The sequence below is a fragment of the Talpa europaea genome (genome assembly GCF_964194135.1).
Source record: "Talpa europaea genome assembly, chromosome: 2".
In the NCBI taxonomy this organism is placed as follows: Eukaryota; Metazoa; Chordata; class Mammalia; order Eulipotyphla; family Talpidae; genus Talpa; species Talpa europaea.
In genome coordinates this window covers 115,160,439-115,176,771 of record NC_140068.1, presented here as the reverse complement: position 1 = coordinate 115,176,771, position 16,333 = coordinate 115,160,439, and the positions used below count along the sequence as shown (strand labels likewise).

Below are 16,333 nucleotides of genomic sequence, written 5' to 3'. Positions count from 1 at the left end.
GAGACCAAGCGCTGAGAGAGAGAGAGAGAGAGAGAGAGAGCAAGCGCACGCACCCCACTCACATGGCTGGTTATATTCTCAAACAGAGAACATGGCTGCTTACCTTTTCCCTCAGGACCTTGCAACCCTCCCTTTGGTGATCATGGGATTTGTAGTTCCCAGTGTCTTGAAGGAGTAGGGGTGGAGTCCACAAAGCCTGTATGAAGTTTTCTCAGGACATCCTTTCACTTTAACACATGGTGTAGGGGTCCCCCCACAGACCTCTGTCCTGCTCTATCTGCTTGTTCAGCTCACCTGAAGGTCAGTCACTCTCCAGCCCTGACCTGCCAGGGACAAGGACAAGGTCCTGCCCCAAACACAGCAGGTGCTGGGTCAGATCCCCACAGAGGTCTTCATCCTCCTCTTCTCTAACTCTGGGGGGGATTCCTGCCTTAGGCTGAGGTACCCAATGGAGACAGAGCAGCAGAGAAGGGAAATGAGTCCTGATCAGAGAAAACACCCTCAATCAGAGAGCAGGCAGAATGAGGGGTATCCCAGAACCCCAAAACCTATAAGCTTTAAATGGCTTTTGCCATCTGCCGCATAAAAGAGCACACTCTGAGTGTGAAAGACCACAGCAGAGTAGCGTCCACAGAGCAGAAGGGAAGATGGGATCACAGTTTCCCAAAAAAAATCAGTGAAAGTTAATCCCTCCCCCCCTCCAGAGTAGATGACCAGACTTCCTGGGAGGAGAGGCTGCAGCTGCAGGACAAGCTCCACCCTCACCTCAACCCAGCTCAACAGCCAGCTCTACCCACCCCAGGGGGAGGGGAGCCAAGGGGAAATTTGGACTCAAATATGCCTCAGGAGGACATACCCAGAAACCTCATCTCCCCCAATGCTACCCTTGGGTCCATGTGGGGAGGAGAAAGAGGGGGGTACAGAGCACAGGGCAGGTATCCCTGGACAACCCTGGGGGACACTGGACACCCTGCAGGAAGGACACTCACCCCACTCTCTGCCTCTCCATCTCTTCAGGGTCTGTTTTTGCTGCTTTGTCAACACACGCTGTTCCCTGTTCTGTCTTGTCAGATACAAATTGTCCTGATCCTGGTGGGTTAATCATTTCCTTTCCTCTTTAATGGACATATACCTCTAATTTTTTAAATCGTTTCAAGTGCTTTTGAAATAGTTTCAGGTAAATACCTAAGGTTGCCAAAAGACAGAGGAGAAAGTAAAATGAATTGTGAATTTAAGATACAACTACTGACGGGAAGAAGAAACCCCTTTCTCCCACTTGCTTTCCAGTAAAGTTTGTGTAGGCAAAGTTAAGATGAGGGGTTCACAAGGAAAGCCTCTTTGGTAAACAGTACTGGGGACTGTGCAAAAGAACAAAACTAGACCACTGTCTCACACCTCACACACAAATCAACTCAAAATGGATAACAGACTGGGCCACAGGTCAAGAAACTATAAAATTCATGGAAGAAAACAAGGACAGAATGCTCCATGACACACGTCAGAGATATCTGTATGGCCCCGTCCCCTGCAGCCAGGAGAACAAAAGGGAATGTGAAGCAGGGGCTCCAGCACACTAAAAAGATGGAAGATTTATAGTCAAGTTTTACAGTTTCCTTTAGTTTCATGACAAACCTATATTTCTTTATTCGTGGTGTGAAAGAACTTTAAAAGAACTAATGTGCATAGAAAGAGAGAGAAGAAAGATCACTGGAAATAAAACACCCAAAGTTCCCCATCCCTCGTGGGTGAAGACCCAACCACACAACCCTGGCCCAAAGCAGGCCACTGTGGCCTGAAAGGCCCCCCCACCCCCACCCCCACCCCGAGTCTAAGGTGCCTTCAGGTGGGGACCTGGGAAGTGGATGAAAGGAGCCAGCAAGTCTGGGCCAAAAGGAGCAAAATTAAAGTGCAAGGCAAGGGAAAGGTCAGTCTCCCCCTGGCTCTCTTCCAGGTGTCTCCTTCCCTGTCTCTACGTTCTTGGTTCAAGACCAAAGCCAAGAGGCAAGGCAGCTTCTCCACACGTCTCTCTTTTGTGTGTGTCACCCGGGGCTCTCTGTGCTGACAAACCTTTATGTTCTGAGCAAATTGTCCATCAAACAGCCCATCACAGCTGACACTCCTGGTGTCCATCATGATCAGCCCCAGAACTTGCCGTCAGCCTCCCGGGTATCCTGCCCCTGGTACATCAGAGGGTGTCAGTGTCCGGCACTCTTTGGGGCATCAGCAGGGCAGGAATCTCAGGTTAAAACAGGAGCTTTAGTTCAAAGAAAACAGATCAATAGTCATGTAGCGTGTGCGTGCAGCCTGTGTGTGTGCAGATTCCTGTCCTAGGTATGGGCCCTTCCTCCTTTGCCTCCTATCAAAAGGACAGAGGTAGAGAACAGGGCACTGTCTGTGTTTCTCAACCATGTGCTCAGTTGCAACCAGTCAGGCTCAGGGAACAGCAATGAGGTTTCTCTAACAAACAGGAGAGCAGGGAAATAAAGAGTTTCTAAGGCCTCCGCAGCCAACCGTGTCACCCCAGATAGTGTCCACAGTGTCCAACAGTGCCAAATAAAGGCTGCCCGTGTAAAGTGGTACAGTCCCATCAGGGAAGGCCTGGAGCTGGTGGCACAGCCGCAAACACTGGGCCAGGATCCAACTCACAGTGGCAGCAGGAGATGCTCCCAGGGGGTGCTCCCCTCTGAGGAGACACCCTAGCAGGCACAGCCACAGCCTGAATGCCAGGCTGGACAGAAAGGAGGCAACAGCATTGGCAGGTAGTGCCGGACAGACAGCAGCATGACAGGTCTCAAAGGTGACCTTGCTGCTGTAGCCCCAGTGGGCTGCATGCCCTGGGGTGGTGTGGGGGGTACAGAGAGCCTCTGCTACAGTTTGGCTGCCGCCTTTGTCGATGACACTGATGGTAACTGGTGGTAAAGTGTCCACCTACTGTCACCCACTGCTACTCCCGCTGCTGGGTGCAGTGGATACAGCTGTCAGGGTGGCCTGGACCCTGTCCTCAAGCAGCAGCCTCCTGGAGCCTACCAGGGTGGGTAGGGTCCATTCAAACCCAGCTGGGTCCCCACAGCTATCATCCCTAGCCCACGAGGTGGCCTCAGGAAACTGTCCTGTGGCACCCACTGCAGGGCAACCTTGGTGCTACCCAGAAGCAGCTCCTCTGGGGGGGGGCAGGGGATGGGGAGTCTAAGCCCTAGGGGTTCCTTTGCTTAAATCTGGCTTGCTCTGGGAGAGGGGCCCTCTGAAGCCTGTCTGCCACTAGGCAGGAAACCCTCCTCTGCCAACACCTCTAGAGCTATGCCCACCAGCTCCCACCTGCACATGCAGAGTGCCAGAGCAGGAAACCACCACTGCTGCTGCCAGCGCTTTCAGACTCCTGCTCCCACTGGCCTCTGGCTGTGCCCACTGAGGCAGCCACACCAACACACCAACGTGTGTCCCACCACTCAGGGGGCAGGAAAGAGCTGGGCAAGCCACAGGGATCTTGAGTCAATGTTAAACACTATTCTATTATATACAAACATACACACATTCACATGTTATCTATTAATGCCTTTAGTAAATTTTACTTGAAAAATTTGTATTGTAAATTTGTATCAAATGAATGAGAAACCCATCCAGGGATAGTGACAGGCCCTCCAAATTGCTACTTTACAGTCTGAAATGTTGGGTGGCATCATGACCCCTCTTTCTCACAACCCAGATGTCAATTTAGGAAATGCTGTAAAGTCCATTTCTAAATATATCCAGCTCCAATGACTTCCTACTATTTTCTTGATCACACCCCATAAAGCTACCAAGTTTTCCATTCTAGAATCTGTGATAGTTTCCTACATGTATCTTCCCACCTCTCACTATTACCTCTTGATTCTTCACAGCAGCCAGATTGAGGCTTCTAAAGAGAAGTTGCACCATGTCAATCTCTGTCCAGAAAGGTCTGTTAGTCCCACATCTTACTCAGAGAAAAGATTATGAATTCCAAACCATCTTCAGTGACAAACCTAAATATATGGCAATTATTTCCTTTCATAGAAAAGTATAGGTTTTTCACTTTGAAACAGCAAAAGCCCAGTGTATCAGTTTAGTTAAAAATTCACCCTCAAAATATGCTACTTGGCCATCAAGTTTCCCTTTGTAAATACATTTACATTCACCTAATTCTATGCTTATTTCATAATGGTTTTAAATAAAACCCATCAAAATCTTTAGTTAAATAATTCCACATCTGGATTAAATCATGGCAGTATGGATGTTTTTTAGAAATTCCAGCTTAGAGAGAAGAACAAAGACCCCGGGAGACCCACACACAGCCCAGGCTGCCGGTAAGCTTGCGTGGAAAAGCAGCGCGCTTGGCGCGCTTGAAAAGCAAACGCGGATCGGATCGCTGCTGCCCAGGTCCCCGCGCCAGCGACCTAGGCTTGCGGGGAGACGCGCGGAGGCCCTCACTGAGTGAGCAGGAACAAGGCGCCCAGGCACGGGAGCGGGAGCAAAAGGCGCCATTCCTGCGCCACTGAACTGGGCTACAGCCCGCCTCCTGGAACTGAGGGCTTTGAACTGAGACATGGGGCACGAAATTCGGGGCGTGGGTTCTCCACGACGGTGGGCCACAAGGCAGACACAGCACCCCAAAGCCGTTGAGGTTTACCCTACCATTCTCGCTCTGCTCCCTGTCCCACGAGGGGGGGGTCGAAAAACAGCCCCCCAAGGACAATAGGAGAGATCTCTGGCGCCACCTAGCGACCAGAAAAAAAAGTCACTAACACCCCATAGAACAGGGAAACTTCTTAAGAAAAGACTTGAAAAGGGCAGAAGGCTTCTGGAGGACCCAGTGGCCAGCTGGGAAGTTAGCCCACGCCAGGCCCCTCCCGACCAGCACTCTGAGCCCACAGAGGGAGCAGGCACCCACGTCCAGGGCAGACCGGGCGCGCAGAAGAGTGTGCCTGAGACGGGAGGCGCAGGGACTGCATCTCGCTTCGTCATTTTAGAACAGGGACATTTCTTCAGTAAAGACTGCCTAAAACCAGCAGAAAGCTCCCCCAGAAGCCAGAGATGGCTCCTGGAGGAGCCAGAGGGGAGCGGAGAAGTTCACCCAAGATGCCGGCCAGTCCGAGCAACACAGTGTCCCAATGCATACAACAAATTAGAAAACAGACAGTAGGGAGTAGAAGAACCACACACAACCTAACAACTCCTCAGGAAAGAAGCACACCACAAAAAGAAAACCACTCCCCAGATTGCAACGACAGCAACTTGGAAGAACTTCTGAGCCTTCCAGAAAGAGAATTTAAAATTGCCATGATTAAAAAAGTGACAGAAGTCATAAAGGAAAACAATGATCAGAAGAAGGAAATTGAGTCCCTAAAGAGGGAAAACAATGCTCAGAAGAATGAAATTGAGTCCCTAAAGAGGGAAGTAAAAGAAATGCAGGAGATCAAAGAATTAATGGAGGAACTAAAGAATTCTGGGAAAAGCAATGAAAGCAGAATAGATGAAATGGAAGAACGAATAATTACTCTTGAAGACACAGAAATAAAAAGAACCAAAACAGAAAAGGAAAGAGAAGTACGAAGGAAAAAGAATGAAGAAAGACTTCGGGAACTATCTGACTCCATGAGGAAAGGAAATATAAGAGTTATAGGAATTCCAGAAGGAGAGGAGAGAGATGTAGGAACAGAGAAAATATTCCAGGAGATAATTGAAGAGAACTTCCCAAATGCGAAGAAGGAGCTGCAAATTGATATACAAGAAGCAAGAAGAACACCAAACTTCCACGACGAAAGGAAAAATACAGCAAGACACATAATAAAACTCCCAAGAATCCAGGACAAGGAAAAAATAATGAAGCTGACAAGAGGGAAGAAACAGATAACATTCAAAGGAAAACCAATCAGGCTGACATCAGACTTCTCTGAAGAAACACTACGGGCAAGGAGAGAGTGGAGGGACATAGTCAACAGACTCCAAGAAAACAGATGCCAACCAAGAATACTCTATCCCGCAAAGCTCTCCTTCCTCTATGAAGAAAGAATAAGGATCTTCCCAGACAAACAGAAACTCTGGAATTTCATTACGACTAAACCCCCACTCCAAAAAATACTACAAGGAATCCTAAAGCCAGAACCTCAGAGGGACGAATAACAACGAAAGAAGGCCAAAAAAAAAAGTTATTAAAAGAATAAATAAATAAAATCAAAGGAAAGACAAACACAATGGCAAATACAGATGCTAACATATCAATATTAACTCTAAATGTAAATGGATTAAACTCTTCAATAAAAAGACACAGAGTTGCAGCCTGGATTAAGAAACAAAACCCAACCTTTTGCTGTCTCCAGGAAACACATTTAGCTACAAAAGATAAAAATAGGCTCAAAGTTAAAGGATGGAAAACAATCCTACAAGCAAATGGACCAAAAAAGAAAGCAGGAACAGCTATACTTATATCAGATAAAACAGACTTCAAACTCAAAAAAATAAAAAGAGACCCCAATGGTCACTACATTATGATCAAGGGGACCATACTTCAAGAAGAAATAACACTCATTAACATATACTCACCAAACGAAGGAGCACCAAAATATAGCAGACAACTGTTGTCCTCTCTGAAAACAGACATCAGAGAAAACACATACGTGGTGGGAGACTTCAACACACCACTATCAACAATGGATAGATCAACAAGACAAGAAATAAGTAAAGAAACTAAAGCTCTAAATAAGGACCTAGAGTATTTGGGCTTAACAGATATCTATAGAACACTAAACCCCAAAAAAAAGGAGTACACATATTTCTCAAGCGCACACGGATCATTCTCCAGGATCGATCACATACTGGGGCACAAGACAAACATCAACAGATACACCAAGATTGAAATCATACCAACCATCTTTTATGACCACGAAGGCATCAAACTAGAAATAAACCATAAAAAGAAGGCAAGGAACTATCCTACCTCATGGAGATTAAAAACCACACTACTGGAAGACCACTGGACTAACGAGGAGATCAAAGAAGAAATTAAAAAATTCTTTGAATTGAATGACAAGGAGGACACCAATATCCTAAATGTATGGGATGCAGCAAAAGCAGTAATAAGAGGAAAATATATAGCAATAGAAGCTCACATCAAAAAACAAGAAAGAACTCAAAGAAACAACCTAATCTCAAAGCTCAAAGATCTAGAAAAAGAACAACAAAAAAACCCCAAAACCAGTAGAAGAAAAGAAATAATAAAAACCAAAGCAGAAATAAATGAAATTGAAACTAAAAAAACAATCCAAAAGATCAATGAAACCAAGAGCTGGTTCTTTGAAAAAATAAATAAAATAGACAAACCCCTAGCCAGGCTCACAAAGGAAAAAAGGGAGAAAGCACAAATAAACAGGATTATCAATGAAAGAGGAGAAATCACAACGGACACAGCAGAAATCAAAAGAATAATCAGTAACTACTATGAACAGTTATATGGAAACAAGTTCAACAATCTAGAGGAGATGGACAAATTCCTACAACTCTGCAATCACCCAAAGCTAGGTAAAGAAGAAATAGAACACCTAAACAGACCAATTACAAGCAGCGAAATTGAAATGGTAATCAAAAACCTCCCCAAAAACAAAAGCCCAGGACCTGATGGATTTACAAATGAATTCTACCAAACATTCAGAGACGAATTAGTGCCTATCCTTCACAAACTCTTCCAAAAAATTGAGAAAGAAGGGACAATACCAAACACGTTCTATGAAGCCAACATTACACTAATACCAAAACCGAATAAGGACAACACAAAAAAGGAAAACTACAGGCCAATCTCCCTAATGAACAATGATGCAAAAATCCTCAATAAAATTTTAGCTATCAGAATCCAACAACGTATCCATAAGATAATTCACCACAACCAAGTTGGATTCATTCCAGGGACACAAGGATGGTTTAACATCCGAAAATCAATCAACGTTATCCAACACATCAACAAAAAGAAATATAAAAACCATATGATAATATCAATAGATGCTGAGAAAGCTTTTGACAAAGTGCAACATGCATTCATGATAAAAGCCCTTGAAATTCTTGGGATACAAGGAACATACCTCAACATCATAAAGGCCATCTATGACAAGCCAACAGCCAGTATCATTCTCAATGGTGAAAAGCTGAAGCAATTCCATTAAGATCTGGAACAAGACAAGGATGTCCACTCTCACCACTGCTTTTCAATATAATACTGGAAGTCCTAGCCAGAGCAATAAGACAAGAGAAAGACATACAAGGAATCCAAATAGGAAAAGAAGAAGTTAAACTATCACTATTTGCAGATGATATGATAATATACATAGAGAACCCCAAAAACTCCACAGAAAAACTAATTCAACTTATCAATCAATTCAGTAAAGTGGCAGGATACAAAATCAACACGCAAAAGTCAGTAGCCTTCCTATACACAAACAATAAATCTGAAGAAGAAGAAATCAAAAAAACCATCCCTTTTATTATGGAAACAAAAAAAAATCAAATATTTGGGAATAAATCTAACAAAAGAGTTAAAGGACCTATACAAAGAAAACTATAAAACACTGTTAAAAGAAATAGAAGAAGACACAAAGAAATGGAAAGACATCCCCTGCTCATGGATTGGAAGAATACACATTATTAAAATGGCCATCCTACCAAAAGCAATCTACAGATTCAATGCTATTCCAATCAAAATTTCAATGTCATTCTTCAAAGAAATAGAACAATTATTGATGAAATTCATATGGAATCACAAAAAAACCCGAATAGCCAAAGCTCTACTGAAAAAAAAAAGAAGGAAATGGAGGCATCACACTCCCAGACTTCAAACTATACTACAAAGCCATAATCATCAAAACTGCATGGTATTAGAACAAGAACAGACATACAGACCAATGGAATCGAATAGAAACTCCAGAAATAAACTCACAGATTTATGGTCAACTAATCTTTGACAAAGGAGCAAAGACTATGCATTGGAGCAAAGAAAGTTTGTTCAATAAATGGTGCTGGGAAAACTGGGTCGCTACATGCAAAAGAATGAAGCTTGACCACTACCTCACACCATACACAAAAATCAACTCAAAATGGATTAAAGAACTAGACATAAGACCTGAAACCATAAAATACATAGAAGGAAATATAGGCGAAACCCTACGGGACTTGCACATCAAAGACATCTTTACAGACAGATCACCCAAAGCAGTGATAGTGAAGGCAAAGATCAACAGCTGGGACAACATCAAATTAAAGAGCTTCTGCACAGCAAAAGAGACAATAACCAAAACAAAGAGAAACCCCACCAACTGGGAGAACATTTTTGCACCCAACACTAATGATAAAGGACTGATCACAAAAATCTGCAAAGAGCTGATGAGACTCAGCAACAACAAAGAAAATAATCCAGTGAAAAAATGGGCAGAAGAGCTAAAAAGAAACTTCTCTGAAAAGGAAATGCAAATGGCCAACAGGCATATGAAAAAATGTTCAACATCACTTGTAATCAGGGAAATGCAAATCAAAACTACCATGAGATACCATCTTACACCAGTGAGAATGGCACATATTAAAAAAACTAGCAACAACAAATGTTGGCGAGGGTGTGGAGAAAAAGGAACTCTTCTGCACTGTTGGTGGGAGTGCAAACTGGTCCAACCACTATGGAGAGCTGTGTGGAGATTTCTGGACCTACTAAACATAGAGCTTCCATATGATCCAGCAATTCCACTCCTAGGTATTTACCCAAAGGACACAGAAACATCAATTCCAAAGAACACCTGCACGCCTATGTTTATAGCAGCACTGTTTACAATAGCTAAGCTTTGGAAACAGCCCAAATGCCCAAAAATAGATGAATGGATCAAGAAGATGTGGTACATATATACCATGGAATATTACTCAGCATTCAAAAAAGATAAACATATGCAATTTGCAGCAACATGGATGGCGTTGGAAGGGATCATGCTCAGCAAAATAAGCCAAAAAGAAAAAGAAAAATACCGGATGGTCTCACTCATAGCAGGAATCTAGAAAACTTAAATAAGGGACCAGGAAAGTGAATATAAGAAAGTGAAAATCAAAATCAACAAAAAACTATGAACCAGAGATTCTTTTTGGGGGGTGGGGGGTGGGAGGGGAGGGATTGGGGTCAGAATGTGGGGTTTGCAATTGTATGGGGGAATATAAAAATAAAATTTATTATTTTAAAAAAAAGAAATTGTATGGGGAATATAAAAATAAAATTTATTATTAAAAAATAAGTTACAATAAATTAATAAATACTTAAAAAAAAAGAAATTCCAGCTTATTTATTGATTGTAACATGTAACATTTGACAATATCCCCAGGGAATAACCTTCCTGGGTGTAGGGAGATGACAGTGTCATCACACCTTTTATGAAGTGGGTCACTTGCATAGTCACTACTAGAGTATATCAGACCTGCTGTCATACTGAGGCTTCCCCATGAACAAAGTACGAGAAGTGGTCATTGCCAGACCAGTACAGAAGACGGAGCTCATGCCTGACAGCAGGCACCACCTGAATCCTGTATTTGTGTTTCCTTGTTATGGTGCTGAGCCTTGGTATTATTAAACACAATGAGTTTTCTTTTTTTTTTTTAGATTTATTTATTTACTTATACAAGCACTGGGTACAGTCAGAAGTGCGGGAGGGTGAGAGAATTCACCAGAGACAGAGTGGGGAATAGAACAGGCAGACTGACGAAGTACACTGCTGAGGGGAGCAGCAGGCGCAGCAGGAGAGGTCTGTGCACCGTGTTGGACCCTCGCTCACCCGTCGGGGATCAAATCCGCACCGCAGAGGCTGAGGACAGCCTCACAGTGCTGTGCTCAACCACTGCACCACCGGGGAGGCCCAAAATAAGTTTTTCTTAATGAACGTGGTGGGTTAAAGCAAAAGGATATAACCTGGTCCCCTCAATCATTTCCTTTCTCTCCACCTTTTTAAAAATTATTGTTGAGACAATATAAGTTAAAGGTTCACTGACTGGAAAGACACAGTTGCCTCATAGGTCAACCCCTGGTATTTACACAGGAGATTGGTTTGTCTTGGTCTCTCACCATGACCATCACTCAGCAGGGCCCTCAATGGGGAGTTTATATTGCTGCCATTGCTATGTCTCCCTGCTGGATATAGTTTATTTTCCCTCATTAAAAATATTTAATAATTGGGCAACAATCTGCTCAGCCTTTGTAGCCTCTCCATGGAATAACATTTCATTTTTTACCACTTTCTTCTGTCACCTTCTTCACATAACTGTGGACCTTTCCCTTAGAAGAAGGATTTTTGAATGCGCCTCCAATTCTATTCCACAATGTAAAATATTGTCCACAGTTGTAGTCAAAGAGGTGAAGGTGTGTATGGTGAGCTGAGCCATTAAAAAATGGCCTTAAGATTTAAAGATACAAAAATCACCACCATGAATGGAAACTGTCCAGATATTGACCAAGACGTACAACCTAAATAAGCCAGTGTGTGGACCATACACTAATAATGAGTTGAATCCAGCCATTTGGAAATTCTCGCATGTTGTCATATAATTTGCTGGATCCAGCTCGAGTAGGCACAGTGAAATGGTAAGAATACTTAATCCATGGTAATGACGTAACAGTAAACAATTTCTGGCAAGCTTGATTCTTTAAAAATTGTGGAGGGCCTCCCCTGGTGGCGCAGGCGGTTGAGCGCAGCTCTGTGAGGCTGTCCTCAGCCTCCACAGCACCTATTCCATCCTGGCCAGCCAGCAAGGGTCCCACATATTGCCAGAGACCTCTCCTGTCTCGCCTGCTGCTCCCCTCAGCAGTGTATTTCATCAGTCTGCCTGTTCTGTTCCCTGCTCTGTCTCTGGTGAGTCCTCTCACCCTCCCACGCATCTAGCCTATACCCCAGTTCTTGTATAAATAAATAAATCTTTTTAAAAATAAAATAAAAAATAAAAATCGTGGGTCTTGGGCCGCTCTGGTTAAGTCTCAGCACTATCACCGAGAACACCCGCCGCAAAGCCTGAGTGGATCCCCAGCAAGGGAGCTAGCCCACATGGTGCAGCAGACCACTCCTGTTTTTCGCCTACTACTCCCTTTAGCACTGTATTTCAGTAGATCCACCTGTTCTGCTCCCCACTGTCTCTGGTGAATCCTCTCACCCCCTCCCCGGCCCACTCCTCTGGCTTTCACCCCAGTTCTTCTACACAAAAATTTTTTTAAAATCTTTTAAAAAATTGTGGATATTTCATTAGTGAGTTATAAATAACAACTCAGTGTTGCAAAGAGAAAATAAAGGATAAAAGCACCAAGATTTGTTACTATCAGGAGAATAACAGTTTGGATGTGGTGGATATATAAGTGGTGTAAAAAAAATAATCTGCAGCATTGAGTACAAGATCCATCTCAGACCCAGCAAACAGCAGAGGTTGGGGACCCAATGGTGGTGGAGGTGCAGAAGACACAATGGGGGACTCTGAGAAATCAGGTCAGAAGTCCGCAGAGTCAGGCCTTGCCATCAAATGAGTTTGATGCCAAACTAGAGAGGGTCAGCCCACCATCCATTGCTGCCAGGCTAGGAAGCCTGGGCTGCTCGCAGCCCTGGTCAGCAATAGGCACAGCCTGTTAGGGCTCAGGGTTTAGTTTTGAAGTTTGGCTTAATCTGGCCCTTCATCTACTTTCTGTACATGCATATATAAGTATTTCTCTTTTTCCTTTTGACTTATCCCTCTTCCATCCATGTTGCCACAGTGGCATGAGTTATGTTTTCTGACCGTGGATGCTATTTCATTATACAGGGACATACATCACCTGTATATGTACATATATGTATACATGTAATCCCAGCTTCCACTTGATTTGTCACCTGTCTGTGGCATTTAGGTGGTTTCCATAGCTTGGCTACTGTAAATAGTGCTGCAGTGGTGACGGGAGTGCAGGTTTCCATTCAAAGTACAGTATTTTTCCCATGAGTAGATACCGCATTGTGGAATCGCTGGGTCCAATGGCAGAACCACATTTACTCTTTTATTAAAAAAATTTATTTATTTATTTATACAAGATTGGGGTATAGGCCAGAGGTGAGGGAGGGTGAGAGGATTCACCAGAGACAGAGCAGGGAGCAGAACAGGCAGATGTATGGAAAGCACTGCTGAGAAGAGGGCTGTCGTGCCATGTGGGTATCTCCCTGGCTGGCCAGGAATCAAACCCGCACTGCAGAGGCTGCTGACAGCTTCACAGCACTGCGCTCAACCTGCTGCACCTCCGGGGAGGCTCCACATTTACTCTTTTAAGAAACCTCAATACTGTTTCCATAAGGGCCAGTTCAGTCTATATCCAAAAGCAATGCAGGACTGTCCCCTTTTTTCCATATCCTTGCCAGCACTTGAGTTTCTGGTCTTTTGGATATGGGCCATTCTAGCAGGTGTGAAATGATTTATATCAGCATCACAAAGCCACAAAATGTGGGCAAAAGGAAATCCTGTAACACTCAGGCAAATACAAGGCTATCTCACACCATGAAAGAAAATAATCATGAAGAAATTCAGGTGAATTACCTGAGTGTTAACATTATCAATGGTCCACTGCATTCTCAAGATGTCCTCCTGAAAGCATCTCCATCACCTAGTCCCAGCCTCTCTGCCTCAAACCCCAGCAACCACTGCGTCCTCCAGGGTCTCACCTTTACGGTCTTACTTACACTTCAGAGCCCTGGGCACTGCCGCTGCCCAGGGGCGAACACAACAAAATTTGGTCAGAGATGAGGCCACAGGAGGAATTGATGAGGGTGACTCCCCGATGGGCTCCAGCTACACTGTCCCCAGGGGCTCAGGGATCCAATTTGGGATCCACACTTACCTGGAGCCAGAGTGTAGCTTGTCCTTGTCCACCTGTGGGAAGACTCATCATGTACGGCCAGGGAGCAGTCAGGTCAGAAGACCTAAAGGAATGTTTTAATCCAATAGCACAGGGAAGTTTCCAGAACTGTGAGTAAAGACCCAGGTCAGAACTGGGGAAAATGAAGAAAGGACATGAGGGGGAACTGGGCCAAATGCCCTCTGGGCAACACACGTGTGTGGATGGTACTTCCCATTAACCAGGTAGGGCAAGTTCTCCCTGGGACATGAAAACCCCCAGTGGACAAGATCCCCCACTCCCTTCCCCACCTGAGCACTTCCTCCTCCACATCACAGCTGCAGCCACCGCAGCTCCAGTGAGCACAGCTCCAAGGACCAGGCCAGCAATGATGCCCACGGTGGGAATGGAGGAATGAGGAGGGGGCACTGGAAGAGAAGAGGAGATGATGAGCCCCAGGCCTCATCCTGACCCTCTGAAGATCTCCAGAAGGGCTCCTGATTGCTCTGAGCAGAAGCTCAGTGCCCCATGTCCCCTCCTCACCCAATCTCAGAACTTGGGGCTCCAGCAGCCCTTCATGTTGCATGTGGCATGTGTATCTCTGCTCCTCTCCAGAAGGTACCTCCACAGCTGCCCACTTCTGGAAGGTTCCGTCCCCCCCAGGCCTGGTCTCCACCAGCTCTGTGCCCTGGGTCAGGTTCTCCCCATCTCGCTGCCAGGTCAGAGTAATGTCCGCAGGGTAGAAGCCCAGGGCCCAGCACCTCAGGGTGACCTCATGGTCAGAGGTGAGGTGGAGGGTCATGTTTGTTTTTGGGGATCTGAGGAGAAGAGACAAAAAATTTTCCTTCCTGGACACTGAAGAAGCCTCACTCACCATCCCCAGAATGGACACGACAATTGGTTTGGAGGGAAGAAGCACAAAACCCAGAAACCAGCCTTGTCTGGAGAATCTGGGATAATCAGGTGAGAGTCCAGGGTAGGAGGATGCAGGTCTCTAAGGAGAACACAGACTTTTGCTCCTGACCTGGGTGGAGGGTGAATGACACAGAAAGGCAGGAGTCAGGTCTCCAAAAATGTTCTGAGACCAAAAACTAGACCTTGAAAGAGAAACTGATGGTTCCCAGGATGGGTCCCAGGTCAAAAGGATCTGGTGAAGGGAGATTTCAGGGCTGGTCTCCCCTCAGGCTCAGGAGACACTAGATTCCTTAACTGCTCTGAGGAAAAGTGGGGTCCTCTGGGGAGTCAGGAAACCCAGGGGGCTCCTCCTCCTCCCCTGACCAGAGAGGGGGCGTTGCTGTGACCCTGACTCCACCCTCCCCGTGGGCGCCTGCCTGAGGAGGTGGGGAGACCTCGCCGCCCCTCTTACCTGAGCGCTGCAGCTTCTCCTTCCCGCGCTCCAGGTACCTGCGCAGCCACTGCACACACCTGCCCTCCAGGTAGTTCCTATGGTGCTCAGTCACTCCGGCCACCTCCCACTCGCGCCGGGTGATCTGAGCGGCCGTGTCCGCCGCGGTCCAGGAGCGCAGGTCCCCGTTCAGGGCCAGGTAATTGGCGCCGTCGTAGGCGAACTGACGGTACGCGCTGAGGAGGCGCCCGTCGGGCCTCATGTCGCAGCCGTACATGTTCTGGAGGGTGTGAGAGCCTGTCCCGGCCCCGTCACCCCGCTGTCACCCCGCGGTCACTCCGCGCGCCCCCGCCGGGAATAAACCGAAACTGACGCGGGAAACTCGCGGGGAACATCCCGGGGCTCGTCCCGCGTCGAGGGTCCGGCGGGTCCCCCTGCCTCGGGGGACGCTCGGGCCCGGGGTCTGGGGTCCCCGCCCGCCCGCGGGGGTGGGGTCGTGAGCGCCCCGGGCCCGCCCCGCTCATCCGCCGCGCTCTGGTTGTAGAGGCCGCGCGGGGCGCGCAGGTTCTCTCGGAACGTCTGTGCGGTGGCCTTCGCGCTCGGCATCTCCCCCTCCCAGTACTCCGGCCCCTCCTGCTCCATCCAGGGCTCCCGCGGCTCCATCCTCTGGCCCGGGGAGTCGCTGTCGAACCGCACGAACTGCGTGTCGTCCACGTACCCCACGGCGATGAAGCGGGGCTCCCCGGGGCCGGGCCGGGACATCGCGGTGGAGAAAAGCCTCAGGGAGTGGGAGCCTGGGGGCGGGAGGGAGACCCGGGCTGGGGAGACGGGGCGGGAGGGGAGGGGGCGAGGGGGCTCCTGAGATTGAAATGGGGCATCGGAGGAGAAGGCTGGAAACTCAGAGGGGCAAGAGGAGGGAGGCGGGGAGGGACAGAAAGGGGTCAGGGCAGGGTGGGGTCACGGGGGACAGCAGGGTCAGCAGTGGGGGAGACTCGCCATTCCTGGGGCCCCCCCGTCAGGGTTCCTCTAGTTCCCCCCTCCTCAGTGGCCTTTTCCCTTCCAAGCCAGCACTTACCTGCCCAGGGCTCTGCCAGGGCCCGGGCCAGTAAAAGCAGCAGCAGGAGAGT

At 46.8% G+C, this 16,333-nt stretch overlaps 1 protein-coding gene across 1 annotated transcript in view; it reads right to left on the bottom strand.

Annotated features, from left to right (window-relative positions):
- Window positions 1-15,968, bottom strand: part of LOC311167897 (popy Class I histocompatibility antigen, A-1 alpha chain-like) — a gene marked incomplete at both ends in the record, with an annotated part of 193,204 nt that extends 177,236 nt beyond the window's left edge. Inside the window, one exon of the mRNA XM_084229053.1 lies at window positions 15,731-15,968. Coding sequence (XP_084085179.1) covers window positions 15,731-15,968 — 238 coding nt within the window. The remainder of the gene's footprint in view (window positions 1-15,730) is intronic.
- Between the last annotated feature and the right edge of the window lie 365 nt (window positions 15,969-16,333).